The sequence below is a fragment of the Alnus glutinosa genome, chromosome 4, assembly GCF_958979055.1.
Source record: "Alnus glutinosa chromosome 4, dhAlnGlut1.1, whole genome shotgun sequence".
NCBI lineage: Eukaryota > Viridiplantae > Streptophyta > Magnoliopsida > Fagales > Betulaceae > Alnus > Alnus glutinosa.
This window is the reverse complement of record NC_084889.1, coordinates 29640761-29655152: the sequence shown is the minus strand read 5'-3', so window position 1 is coordinate 29655152 and position 14392 is coordinate 29640761. Positions and strand designations below refer to the sequence as shown.

At 39.1% G+C, this 14392-nt stretch overlaps 2 protein-coding genes across 4 annotated transcripts in view; one reads left to right on the top strand and one right to left on the bottom strand.

The window, feature by feature from the left end:
* Positions 1-549: 549 nt before the first annotated feature.
* LOC133866288 (zinc finger BED domain-containing protein RICESLEEPER 2-like) lies at positions 550-2756 on the top strand. The gene is made up of 3 exons (XM_062302816.1): positions 550-1962; positions 2109-2364; positions 2713-2756. The coding sequence occupies exons 1-3, from the start codon at positions 550-552 to the stop codon at positions 2754-2756; spliced, it is 1713 nt and encodes a 570-aa protein (XP_062158800.1).
* Positions 2757-4048: 1292 nt separating this feature from the next.
* The window catches only part of LOC133867387 (probable cyclic nucleotide-gated ion channel 20, chloroplastic), a 66729-nt gene continuing 56385 nt past the window's right edge, over positions 4049-14392 (bottom strand). For all 3 annotated transcript variants that reach the window (XM_062304126.1, XM_062304129.1, XM_062304128.1), the window contains 3 exons: positions 5648-5894; positions 5351-5513; positions 4049-4410 (listed from right to left, as the gene is read on the bottom strand). In XM_062304126.1, the coding sequence (XP_062160110.1) occupies positions 4227-4410; positions 5351-5513; positions 5648-5894 (594 nt within the window). In that variant the 3' untranslated portion in view covers positions 4049-4226. The remainder of the gene's footprint in view (positions 4411-5350; positions 5514-5647; positions 5895-14392) is intronic.

Genomic DNA, 14392 nt, shown 5'->3' with positions numbered 1-14392 from the left:
TGTTAGTTTTTATATTGCTGCCTTTGTTGGTCTAAATCGTGTTTTTTACAAGTTCAAGTTCATAACTTTGTTTGATATGATTTAAAGTTCAGCTTAATCAATAATTATGTTTAGCTTGCTGTTTTTAATCTCTTAAATAAGATTATAAAGGTTCAGCTTAATTATGTTTAGCTTGTTGTTGATTATGTTTTTTTTTTTTTCCACTTAATGTAGAGTTGTAGACTCAAGTCATGGATGATAATTCAACTGGTTGTCATAATACTATTGGTTCTAGTTCTGCGTCATCTGCACCTAGTCTTTTGGACAGTACCATGCCTCCCATGTTGAATGATAATGTTGACTGTGTTGGGGTTGAGGTTGGATCTACAGGAACTATTGGCTCTCAAAATCCTAGTTCAGTTCTCCCACATAAACCTAAGAAATCTGAGCAAACATCAAATGTTTGAGAACATTTTACTAGGTTAGAGGAGAGTGATCCCAAGGATCCTAAATCACAATGTAATTAAGACATTGTTTAGTTATCACCCTAGAAGCCACGGTACCTCATCCATGCTACAACATATCAGGAAAGGTTACAAAAAATATCCTGGTAGGCTTGATAAGTCACAAACAAAGTTGAGTTTTGAGGCTAAGAAGGAAGGACAGGGGGTAGTGGGCGAAGGGACATGTGGCAATCTTGTTTTTACCAAGTATACTGCTACAAAAATAAGAGAATCAATTTCACAGATGATTATTGTGGATGAGTTACCATTTAGATTTGTGGAAGGTGAAGGGTTTCAGAACTTCATGAAGATAGTGGAACCTAGGTATTCAATTCCTTCCCGTTATACTATGATGAGAGATTGTGTTAGGCTTTATATGTCTGAGAAGGAAAAATTGAGGGCAATGTTCTTGACATCCGATATTCGGGATTGTCTTACCACTGATACTTGGACTTCGGTACAGAACCTAAATTACATTTGCATCACTGCTCATTTTATTGATAGTAATTGGAACTTGCACAAAAGAATTTTGAACTTTTGTTTACTTCATAACCACAAAGGTGAGACCATTGAGCAAAAGATTAGGTCGTGTATGCTTGAGTGGGGTATTAGTAGCATTTTCACTATCACAGTTGACAATGTTTCTTCTAATGATATCGCTTTGGAATACTTGAGGAAGAGAACGGCTCATAGGACTGGTGCCATATTGGAGAATCAATTTATGCATGTGAGGTGTTGTGCGCATATTTTAAATCTTATTGTGTCTGATTGTTTGAAAGAGGTTGATGAGTCCATTGTGAAGGTTAGAAGTGCAGTGAAATATGTGAAGTCTTTTCCCCAAAGATTTGAGAACTTCAAATATTGTATGGAAAGGGAAAAAATTGCTTTCAAGGATTTATTGTGTCTTGATGTTCCAACGAGATGGAACTCCACCTTTAAGATGTTAGGTGCTGAAAAATGTCAGAGTCCTTTTGATATTTTGGAGGAGTATGATGGGAATTATGTTCTTTCGTTGACTGAGGAAAATAATGCTAAAAAAGGTTTGGGACCCCTTAATTATGATGACTGGGATCGTATTAAGACTTTTCTCAAGTTTCTCAAACTTTTTTATGATGCCACATTGCGACTTTCAGGGTATTTGTATGTGACTTCTAATATGTATTGGCAAGAAATTTGTAGCATTCAAATGCATATACAATCGTATTGTGATAGTAGTGATTATGTATTGAGTTCTATGGCGAAGAGAATGATGATGAAATATAATAAGTATTGGGGAGATTTATATAAGGTTAATGTGTTTATATTTGTTGCTGTCATACTTGATCCACGAACCAAATTGGGGTCATTGGAATTTTGGTTCAAGTATGTTCTTAATGAGGAGCAATGTACTAATATGGTGAAAAAATTGAAGCACTACCTTCAAAAATTATATGATCACTTTGATGTTGGAGAGACTTCATCTCAAGTTGAACATGGTAGTGTATATGCATGCCCTCAAAGTTCCTCAATGATAGAAGAAACTGATAACCTTTCACTTAACTTCATAAACAAGTTTCATAAGTTCGGTATTTGATAGAAGATGTTGAAAAATCAAATGTAAATTTTGATATTTTAAATTGGTGGAAGGTGAACTCATCCAAATTCCTAGTACTTGCTAAAATAGCACGTATTGTGTTGGCCATTCCCATTACTACAGTTGCTTCAGAGTCTGTGTTTAGCACTGGAGGGCGTGTGTTGGATCATTTTCGAAGTTCATTGGCCCCCAAAACAGTTGAAGCATTGGTATGTGCACAAAATTGGTTAAGATCAAAACCCTTGAGCAATGTCAATGGTTGTGACACAGAGATAGTTAAAGATCCTGAAAGTTATAAGCTCGATTCAGGTAAGATTTCTGTTATTCAGTATTCACTTCTTAATTTATTTTGATATTTAGTATTTACAAATTGAAACTTTTTTTTTTTTGGTTACAATTGAGAATGTAATTTTTTTTTTTTTTTTTTTTTTTTTCATTCTTTGTAGAAATAACTTCGAAGAAAATCAATATGTCGCTTGAGAAGGATCAGTGGCGTGAAGATTGAAGATTGAAGATTGAAGTTGCCTTTTTTATTCTGCTATTATCTTTTACTTTATTTTTAATGTAACTTAAGTTTTATGTGTTAATGTGTGCTACTAGCCTATTAGCTTGGTTTGTTTGTGTTTTATAATTTTACTGCTGGATCTGTAACTTAAGGTTTTATGTGTGCTGCTACTACTGCCTGGGTAGTTGCTGCCTGATGGATTTGTTTGTCTTTTCTACTGCCTACTTAGCTTGGCTGTTGCTTGTTTGGGTGGGAGGTGGGTTGCTTTTGCTTTGTTATGTTTATGTTTGTGTATGTTTTAATTAGGATTTAGTTTGATAGATGCTGAAGATTTAATGTTAGAATTATTAATATTTCTTGTAGTGAATCTAGTGATGTATATATATTAGGATTCAGTTTTTTTTATTTCATTAGGTGGATGCTGAAATTTTAATCTGTTGATTTCATTAAGTGGATGCTGAAATTGTAAATTTGTAATCTGATGTTTTCAATCATTTCATTAGGTGGATGCTGAAATTGTAATATGTTTGTTTCATTAAGTGGATGCTGAAATTGTAATATGTTGATTTCATTAACTGGATGCTGAAGATTTTGTTAGAATTATTGATTTGTAGATTATATTATTAACTTTGAATGTTGATTTATATTTACTTAAAAAAAAAAAAATTCTGTTTACTTACATTTACACTGCTAAGTAGTGAGTGCTGAACTGCTGGTTTATTAAAAAAAAATGTTTAATTATTGAAATGGGCTTTTAAACTTTTAGTGTAGTTTACACTTTAATCAGGTTTCTATATACAAAAAGAATAAATTTATTTTTTTTATAACAGCAAAAGCCAATATTTCTTTACTTTAATAGTTTTAAAATTCAATAAAATTTTTTCGTAATTGCCCCTATTTAACCCAACCCGGCCCGCGAGCCCCCGCCCCGTACAGATCCGCCCCGCACGGATACCCTAAATTCGTTGAGGCTTGCGGGTCCTCTATACCCAACCCGCATGTGTGCGGGGCGGGGCCAAAAATGGAGGAAAACCGCCCCACCCCGTGCACACCCCTAAAATTAAATGGTAGTTAGAGGAGGCCATGTATACTTTTCTTCAAAATCTATTATTTTTTCATTAAACCAAACTACATTATAATTGGACTATGGAAACTTTTAGCGTAAAAAAGTCTTGGTAGAAATGGTCATCAAAATGATTTCTAATTGAAATATGTGGAAAATAGTTTACTCACTTGTGTTTGTTTTGTATTCCTTGGCTAGCATGTATAGTTTTGGAAATAAATTACTAGGTTTTAAAAATAAGGCTAGCCCTATAGGTTGGGTACAAACTAAACCGAACTCGAGGCTTCCCCTAAGCACTATATTCATGAAAGCCTAAATGCCCAGGAGGCTCACATACACACAGCTCGGGTTTTTAGGGTTTGGAAGGTTGGACATACCTAGTTTGCCACATTGCTTCATACACAAGGTGTTTGTTACAAGGCACCATCAGTAAAATTGGTTTTTTGAGCTATATGATGGTTATAATTGGTCATGATCTACATGGAGATATACACAAGAGAAACTGTGAATGTCATCATACAATATTTGGATACACTATTAAGTAAAATTGTGTGTGTCATGATTCAAGGTCATGATTCAAGGCTCCATTGGTGAAATCGAATCTTAGAGCTTCATATGATGGCCATGATCTATATGGAAGGGGACCATCGAAGAAGTGCCTCGATGCGATGTACTTGACGAATGACTAGATTGTGAGGTATTTGCGCGATTTAGATGTTTCCTCCGGTACCTCCAGGCCACTTGAATGAGGATTGCGGCACGGGATCTCCAGTAGGGTGATTCATACCTACAATGAAGCAAATTTCACGTTATTATGTGGGGTGTTTGACAAGAAACTAACATGCCCTTTCCGAAGAACAATGTCTGAGTTATTTTAGCTCGGTTTTAGGAGGGCTTTAACTCTTTTAATATATGAGAAGCTACAGCTAATTTGGAAAGCAACTGGATTTCTTCTCAAAAGCCTCATAAAAAAGCCCAAATTAATCCAAAAATTTGGTGAAAAGCTTGTTAGAGTGAATATATGAATGTGTGTGATACGTATAGTATGCAATTTCCTACAAGTATGAGGACATTGAGGAGTGGTATGTAAACCTTCAAATGCAGAACAAAAAACAAAATAATAATAATAATTAAAATAAAAACATAAGAGAAGAAAAAGAAAGAAGAATTTATTTGCTATACACGGTTATCCCAATGCAATGCTCGGATACCATGTAATCCTACTCCATCTCTCTAGATATTTGATAAAAAGAAGTAGGTGACAGGAGAAGCCCTCACTCTTACAGAGGCCATCCGAAGTTTAATGGAGTCTTACAAGTGCAAACTTACTTAAGGTTTTGATTAATCGAAGTTCTAAGTGATTGTCTTTAGGATGTTTGCTATATGTATGTATATATTTCCTAATCTAACCGCACCAAAAAGTTTTCGCATCAAAAGTACTCCTCCAATATGTAGGATCTATTATGTGATCTACTAGAACCCCATGTTGGCTTTGCAAATTTTCAAGATTGCCTTCCCCACCAAGTTTCTTGTGTTTTATTTAGTATTTATGAAGAAAAATGGGCCTTATGTTTTTAGCTATGTAGCTTATATGGGCAGGAAAAATAATATTCTGGAAGGGATTTTTTCGCATTAAAGATTTTACTTGGCAGGGAAGGAAGAAAAGATAAATGAGAACAATTAACTTGTTCTTATGAGACTCAGATACAGGTTGACATAGAAATAACCTTATGGCTCCTTGAACACGTGTATTCCGCAAGAATCTTGAATAAAGACTGGTGACTTCTTCAAGGTCTGCAGCTCGGAGTGAAAATGCTTCTACATTTGTTAAGCAACTTACAGTCCTGCTGCTAAGCAATCTCTGTCCAGGAATCCTTCTTTTTCTCTCATCTGCAATGGAAACCACGTTGATAAAATATGCCGTTGTCTTCAAATGCAGACATCTTACAGAGAAGCCATAATTCTGGCCAAGTCCACTAGGCCCTTGAAAATTCTAAACAGCTAGTTTTTGATTAAACTCGTACCTTTATTTACTGAAGAATGCTCAAGACACCATGAGAGAAGTTCCTCACCACAAACATCGCCTTCAGATAAGGTAACCACATTCCCATCTTCTCCCATGCTCTCTGTTTTTCCACGTACAATGAAAACCATCTTGTCAATCAGACCACCTTGATACAAAATTTTGCTTCCTTTAATGTATATCTTTTGTCTGAGTCTCTCACAAATGGCATCTAAGACTGGTTCATCCATCAGAGCAAAAATCCGAACCTGCAGTATGTTTTTAAATTCTCATAACATGCTTATGAATCGATCCAAAGTCAATGACTCTGGTACCAGCAATGTTCACTACTTTGAACGCTACTTTGAACGTGCATTTTGATGTCTACAAAGAGTTTGCATACATATTAATAAATAGCAATTGCAGGAAACATCTATTATCCAGAATTTAACGAAAATGCAAGCGAGCATTATGACTATAAGACTGCGATCAATTATAAGTTTTAAAATGATTTTCCCCCCATTCAATTCTTCTAAGACGTCCTGAAGGTAACTTGGGGCTTCGTCTAGGTTCATTGTTTTAGACTAACAGATCTGTCACGGCATTTCCGGGATGCATGAGAATCAAACAACATAAAATTCATTATTTAGAACTCAAAACATAAATATGGTTCAGTGAGCTCCAAAAATCATAGAGATCGTAATAACAGAAAAAGATATAGAGATTACGACCTCATCAAGGCTATAAGGACCACACTTAATATCTCTATGCATTAAGTGCCTCAGCCAAAACAGATTTGAAAATTAGTAGTTTGTGTAAACCATATCACTGCTGCCAGCTCAGCATCCGCAGAATCTCGTCCAAGTTCAAGTGAAGACTTCTCTCTAGTGTAGACTCCTAACTAATAGATAGGATTATGTATATTTAAAATAGAGAGTTTGAATTCTGTTCAAACTCTAGATAAGCTAGATAAGGTTTATGTTTGTAATTCAAACATTAGATAGGTTTACTTAACTGATCAAAAGATCATGCAACTATTTTCTCTATATATACGTTACTACACATCAATACAAATCATTGAAGTTCAAATTTTATTATGGTATCAGAGCTCTAAATTGCTCACGCAGAATTTTTCGATCTCTTCTACATTTCCGCTACTTTTTCTTTCTTCTTTTCTCTCTATCAATGGCTTCCAACTCTGCTGTCCAATTTGTTCCGCCTAATATTGGCCAGCTTATGACCTTCAAATTGGAAGGACCCAACTACATCACGTGGTCTAACCAAGTGATTCCAATTTTGAAGATCAACGACTTGATGGGTTTCGTGGATGGTTCTGAACCGTGCCCTCCCAAGTACGTCCTGGATGATCAAGGGAAAGCTACTGCTACCCTGTCTCCAACTTTTCTGCTTTGGACTAAGAAAGATCAGTTTGTTCTTTCTTGGCTTAATGCCACTCTCACGGAGAAAGTGATGTCAACCACCTTTGGTGTCACCAGCGCTCGACAAGTCTGGGATTCCCTCTCCAGCCGGTTTGCTTCTCATTCCAAGACCCGGGTATCTCATCTTCAGCGCCAGCTTCAGAGTCTTCATCAAGGCTCTAAAGGTTGTTCTGAATATATTGAAGCTGCCAAGCAGTTTTCTGCTCAACTTACAGCTGTGGGTCAACCGGTTACTGAAGATGCTCTTATTGGTTACGTGGTTGGTGGTCTTCACCCGTCCTTCAATCCTGTGGTTACATCACTATCCGTGGCTTCCCGCTACAAATCTCACTTTTAGTGAGTTTCAAGATGAATTGCTCTCTTATGAGCTTCTATTGGATAGCCAAACCGCTTCCAATACTGCAGACACTCACTAGTTTGCCATGTTCTCCTCCAAGCCTACTGCCAACAATTACAACCGTAAGCCTAAAACCTCTAGAAAACGCTGGAATGGTCCTAAGACTACATCTTCTTCATCAAAGTTTCAGCCTCCATCTTCTTCCCCTGCCAGACCCCCATGTCAAATATGTGGGAAGTTGAGTCACCAAGCGTTGGATTGCTTTCATCGGATGGATCATGCCTTCCAAGGTCGTCATCCTCCTGCTCAACTGTCTGCAATGGTGGCTACCTCCAACCAAACTGTTGATAATAGTCCATGGTATGCTGACAGTGCTGCGAATCAACACATCACTGCCAACCTTGAGAATCTCTCCTTACAACAGCCATACTCGGGTTCTGATGATGTAGCTGTGGGGAATGGCACAGGTTTGAGCATTCAAAACACTGGTTCTATGAGTTTTCATACTCCTAAATCTTCCTTTCATCTTTCTCAAGTTTTACATTGTCCTAAAGCTTATGCTAATCTTCTCTCCATTAATCATTTTTGTCGAGATAATGATTGTTTCTTTCTTCTCAATGGTTCTCATTACTTTGTTAAGGACAACCAAACGGGTCTCACTCTTCTGGAAGGCCGGAGTGAAGGTGGTCTCTATCCTCTTCATTTGCAGTCTTTTTCGGTCAATAAGCAGCATGCCTTGATTGCTTTCTTAGGTGTCAAGACTTCTGCAGCTGTGTGGCATTCTCGGCTTGGTCATGCCTCTCAGCCAGTTGTTTCTCATTTGTTGCAGCAATTTTCCCTTCCGGTCAGTGGGGTTAAGCATTTGGATGGTGTCTGTGAACCTTGTCAACTTGGCAAAAGCAAGCAGCTTCCATTTCATCCTTCTCCCCGTGTCTCTTTATGTCCTTTAGATCTCATCCATTCGGATGTTTGGTCATGCTCTACGAAGTCCTTAGGTGGCTGTTCTTACTATGTTCTTTTTATTGATGATTTTTCCAGATTTACCTGGTTATATCCCATTCATAATAAATCAGATGTGTTTCAAGTTTTTGTCTAATTTAAGTCTATTGTGGAAAATCAGTTCTCTTCTTCCATCAAACAATTTCAATGTGATGGTGGTGGTGAATACATGTCTAAACAATTTAAAAATTTTCTGGTTACTCATGGCATACTCCACCGTGTTTCTTGTCCACATACACCACAACAAAATGGTGTGGCCGAGCGTAAGCATCGCCATATCATGGAAATGGGTCTTTCTTTGCTTGCTCAATCACATATTTCTTCCATTTTTTTCGGTTGATGCGTTTGTCACATCTGTTTTTATCATCAATCGGCTTCCTTCTTCTGTTCTTGGAGATGTTTCTCCATTTTTTAAACTCTTTAAGAAAGGTCCTGATTATTCCTTGTTTCGTTCCTTTGGGTGTTCTTGTTTTCCTCTTTTACGTCCTTACTCCACTCATAAATTAATGTTCAGGAGTAAACATTGCATCTTTCTTGGATATAGCTCTAATCAACGTGGGTATCGCTGTCTAGATCCTGTGTCTCATAAGGTGTATGTGTCAAGGCATGTTGTTTTTGATGAATCTCGGTTTCCAGCCACAGAGGGTGGTTTATCTGATTCTGCTCCTATTGCTTCGGTCTCTACTGCTTCTTTTCCTTCTTTTCCTAGCTTTCACTCACCTTCTTCAATGCAGATTACTCCTGTTCCAAGTGTTGTTCCTCCTGCAGTGCAGGATCCACACTCACCTCTACCGAATGCTCCTTTGTCCTCTCCTCAAGTTGATACTTCACCATCTATCGAATCCAGTGATCCCCTTATTTCTTCCCTGTCCGAGGCTTCCTCAGCTCTTATTCCTTCTCATTCAATGGTCACACGATCAAAAACCGGTACATTGAGGTCTCGGTCCTTTCCTGATTACACTTCCTTCTTCTCTACCAAGCATCCTGTCTGTGCTCTTACCAGTGTCTCTATTCCGATTGAGCCTACATGCTACTCCCAAGCTGAGAAGTCTCCTGAATGGCGTGTTGCCATGGGTGATGAGTTTGATGCTCTACTTGCTAATGAAACGTGGTCTTTATGTCCTCGTCCTTCTCAGCATAATATCATACGGAATAAATGGGTTTACAAGATCAAGCAGAAACAAGATGGTTCTATTGATCGATATAAGGCGAGGTTGGTCGCGAAGGGTTTTGATCAAGAAAGTGGGGTGGATTTTACAGAAACTTTTAGTCCAGTGGTTAAAACTTCTACTATCCGGGTTATTTTGGCCCTTGCAGTTCAGTTTAATTGGATTATTCGCCAATTGGACGTGTCTAATGCTTTTCTCCATGGACATTTGCTGGAAGAGGTTTATATGGAGCAACCTAGAGGGTTTGTTGACTCTCAGTTTCCCTCTCATGTTTGCAGATTGCACAAGTCCTTATATGGCCTTAAACAAGCACCTCGTGCTTGGTTTACACGATTATCTCAGACATTGCTGGAGTTTGGGTTTGTTTCTTCTACTGTTGACAGTTCATTATTTGTGTTTCATGAGGGAAGTGTACACCTTTACTTCTTAATATATGTGGATGATATCCTGTTCACTGGAACATCTTCCTCCCATATTGCCTCTGTTATTACTAAACTTCAGCAGGTTTTTAAACTCAAGGATCTCGGCAACTTGAGTTTCTTCTTAGGCATCCAAGCTGTTCGGTCCTCTCAAGGTTTACATTTGAGGCAAGCTAAATACATCTCCGACTTGCTGTCCAGGTCTAAAATGTTGGGTGCTAAGCCTTTTTCTTCCCCCTGCCTTGCTGGTTCCAAGATGTCCAATGCAGATGGTGATCCCTTATCTCCAACTGACACTACTCTCTATCGCCAAACAGTGGGTGCCTTGCAATATTGTACCTTAACACGTCCGGATATTGCTTTTTCTGTAAATCAGTTATGCCAACACATGCATACTCCGTCTACCCTTCATTGGATAGCAGCTAAAAGAGTCCTTCGCTATCTTAAAGGGACTATTGATCACGGCTTATGGTACACCAAAGGTCCCTTGATTCTTCAAGCCTTTTGTGACTCTAACTGGGCAGGTAATCCGGATGATCGTCGTTCTACGACTGGTACTGGTATTGGTATTGTTTTGGGCTCCTCTCTAATCTCTTGGACTGCCAAGAAACAAACAGTGGTTGCACGATCAAGCACAGAGGCTGAATATCGTGCTATGGCCCTTGCCACTACCGATCTATTTTGGTTGCGCATGCTCTTTAAGGATCTTGGTATTCCTTTGTTTTCAACTCCTCGTCTATGGTGTGATAATATTGGGGCTCTTGCTCTTGCTTCTAACCATGTTTATCATGCTAGGACTAAGCATATTGAAGTCGACTACCATTTCATTCGTGAAAAAGTGCTCAATGGTGATATATCCATCAAGTATATTAGCACTCATGATCAGCTTGCCGACATCTTCACTAAAGGTCTCAATTCTGTTCGGTTTTCTTTCCTACGTGACAAGCTTATGGTTTGTTCCGTCCCCATTAGCTTGAGGGGGGCTGTAAACCATATCACTGCTGCCACCTCAGCATCCGCAGAATCTCGTCCAAGTTCAAGTGAAGATTCCTCTCTAGTGTAGACTCCTAACTAATAGATAGGATTATGTATATTTAAAATAGAGAGTTTGAATTTTGTTCAAACTCTAGATAAGCTAGATAAGGTTTATGTTTGTCATTCAAACATTAGATAGGTTTACTTAACTGATCAAAAGATCATGTAACTATTTTCTCTATATATACGTTACTACACATCAATACAAATCATTGAAGTTCAAATTCTATTAGTTTGATGGGGCTTGTTAGAATAGTAGTAAATGATTAAATTCCATTCTCCATCAACTTAAGTTTTTGAGCCGAGTGATAGTTTTTCTTGGTACTAGAGCCCTGACAAATTATGAAAGTTGGATGCCAGCATGAGATCAGAGTAGGTGGTCTTAAGTTTGAACACCATCTCCACACGTTTAAAATTCCATGTGTTGGCCTCACTCATTGATTGTGAGTTTGTGCCTACATGTAAATGAGAGTTTTGAGCCTATATGTGAAGGAAAATATTAGAATAATGATTAAGGTTTTGTTTGTTAATAAACTGTATTCTTGTATTCTGTATTAAGTTTGACTTTCCCCCTCAAAACAAATACATTAATAAACAACTCAAAAAACAAAACACTTTTTTAAAAACTGTATTCTTACCTTGTTATAGGAATATCTTCACAAAAAACGTGTTCAACTTTTGTATTTTGTAGGGGTAGGAGTTAAATTATTATTTAACAAAAATTAAAAAATAAAATAAAAAGAAAAAAGAATTAGAGTGGCCATGTGACCACCCTCCATTGAAGGTGAACAGACGGCCACTCTCTTCTCTCTCTCTTTTTTCTTTCTTTTGAGTTTTCTCAAAACAAGCAAGTGTACTCTATTAGAAAACATTCTCTCAAATATGGACTCCACCAAAATACACTTCTAAAAACACTTTTATGGCACATCGAAACATATTTAAACCAAAAACACAAAACACTCCCCAAAATACATTAACAAACATAGCCTTAAACGATCCATTCACCATTTTCTATTAGTTTAAGTTTTCGGAATAAATAATAATCTGCCCGGGCTCAACTTAAGCACCTTATTTTTATGGAGATGGGTTTTCTCAAAGACACAAATCAAGAAAATATAAGGAACCTTAAAACATGAAACTCCAATAGCCAACAATAAAACATAAAAGAAATGTGAAGTAACAAATTAAAAATGGGAAATTATAATACAGGCATATGAGAAACTCCAGAACCTCAAAAAACTTCACATGTCCAAGCTATCCTTCACTTACTATTGTGTTCATTTTGGGGGTGGGTTCTTTTCAGATGGATCCAGCCCCCTTCACTTCTTCACTTTAATGATGGCCATATGATGAGGGAGAGGTTGATTTCAATAACTGGTGTGGGACGGCCTTGTAACTTCGGGATTAAGGGGCTGTCTTACTAGAAAAGTGATGATAATGAGGAGAAAATGATTTAGAGAAGAGGGATAGGTTTTCGATTACTTATTAAAAAAGAAGAACAGGGGAATAGGATTTAGAGAAGAGGAGTAGAAGCCTAGAAGAGATTATGATATGAGATTGATGAGAATTTCAGCAGGGAAAAAGGGAACAAAGAGCTGCTGAGAATTTTTTTTTTGATAAGTAAGTAGAAATTTCATTAAAAAAAGCGTAAGGCGCCCCTTAGTACACAGGGAGTATACAAAGGAAGAGCCCAGCTAGCCCATAAAGCAAAACCCAACAAGACCCTCAAAAACCCCATAACCCAACACCACCCAAAACCCTCGAGAGCCCCAAAACCCAAAATAGAAACAGCCCCCATTCAAAACAGTCCACGAAACCACCCAACCCTAATCCCCTAAACCCCTAAGCCCCTAAAGCTCACAATCTTCAATCATATCCCATCGCGTATGTTCCTCGTCAAGGGCAGAGAGTACAGCCATAGATTTTTCATCTTTTTCCCCGAAAAACAAAGAGCATGCCATAGACAACTCCATAGGAGATAAAGGCTGGAGTTGTTTTCCTTGACCCACCACCGGCTTTGGCTTCCTCCCTTCCGACGAGCCCATCTCAATGGAAACTTGTGGACCCACGGCAGAATTCTCCGACCCACTCCCTAAGTCCTCAAAAACAGAATGCTTCCGACCAGCCTCTGAGGAAGCCAAAGAAGAAACTGGGAGAGGAAAATGAGAAGAATCGGTGACAAGAACGGGATCCGGGACCGAAACCAACTCCGAACCCATGTTCGAACCCTGACAAATCCTCCGACCGGCTATCCTACGCCTAGAGGGATAGTTCGCGTCACCATAGTTGATGGAACTCTGCAAATTAAGAAGTTCCCTTTTTCCTTTAGTCTTTTGGCGCGCAATCATTTTCTCCCGCTGAAACTCTTCTTCCATGGAATCCCTAATTGCCAAGGCCTCCTCCCCAAAAGCCCCTTCCAGTGCCCAATCCAAAGGCAAGCCATCCCAATAATCTTCTTCCTCCTCCTCCCAAACTACAATCTCCCCGTTATGATCAGACTCGATGGGCCACCTCTGAGATTGAGAAATACCATTTCCTTCAATGGAACATGGAACGATGCATCCACTCAAAGGAGAGGAGAGACCAACCGCCCCAACGTCCTTCACCTCACACGGCAAAACATGAGGGACAGAAGCAATCGGGGGTAAATTGAGGAAACCCTTCTTAAAAAGCCCCTGATTAGCTGTGGTCTGGTTCTTCTTTTTCGCACGAGACTCTCCACCCGTTTCCTTAAAAGGAATAGGATCTGCGGAATGCTTTGAGGCTACCAAAGAATCATCTAACAACCCATCATTCCATACCACTTTCTGCCCTGCCCTGATCTCCCTAGCCCTCCTGTAGTAATACTTAAAAGGACAGCTTAGCAAGAAGGGTGAAGAGGGAGATCGAAGCTTCTTCCCCAGCTCATTGGCTCCTGAGAGGGGAGGAAAACCAGAGGATTTTTCACCACTCAAAGACCCAGACGACGCCGGAGGAACAGCGGTCGCCGGCGACGGCAAATCCGCACTCGGCAGTGGAAAGACGAACGCAGTGGCCGGCTCAGAACAGTCTCCGCTCAAAAGGTCCCCACTGGGAACCACCATCTCCGACGAAACGCCATTGCACAGCCCAGAAGAATCCACCGAAGTCGTCTCCGGCAACGACGACCGTGAAGAACTAGGTTTCGGCATGAGGCATCCCAAGCGCAAACCATTCCGACACAGTCCATTCCTTGCAAGACGACCCAGAAGCTTGTTAACAGCCCGGCCCAAAGCCATGTTGGACCCTATGACCCGCTTACTCCACGTGCGCAACTTAGAGATTTCAAATTTCAAACTCGCACGTGGACGAATAGACTTACCCAGTGGACGGCGATGCTGGTCCTTACCC

Coding starts and splice junctions, on each gene's coding strand:
- LOC133866288 (XM_062302816.1), top strand. CDS start 550: ATGCTACAACATATCAGGAAAGGTTACAAAAAATATCCTGGTAGGCTT. Junction 1,963..2,108: donor CTCAAGTTGAACATGGTAGT/GTATATGCATGC, acceptor AATTGGTGGAAG/GTGAACTCATCCAAATTCCT. Junction 2,365..2,712: donor AAGTTATAAGCTCGATTCAG/GTAAGATTTCTG, acceptor CTGTAACTTAAG/GTTTTATGTGTGCTGCTACT.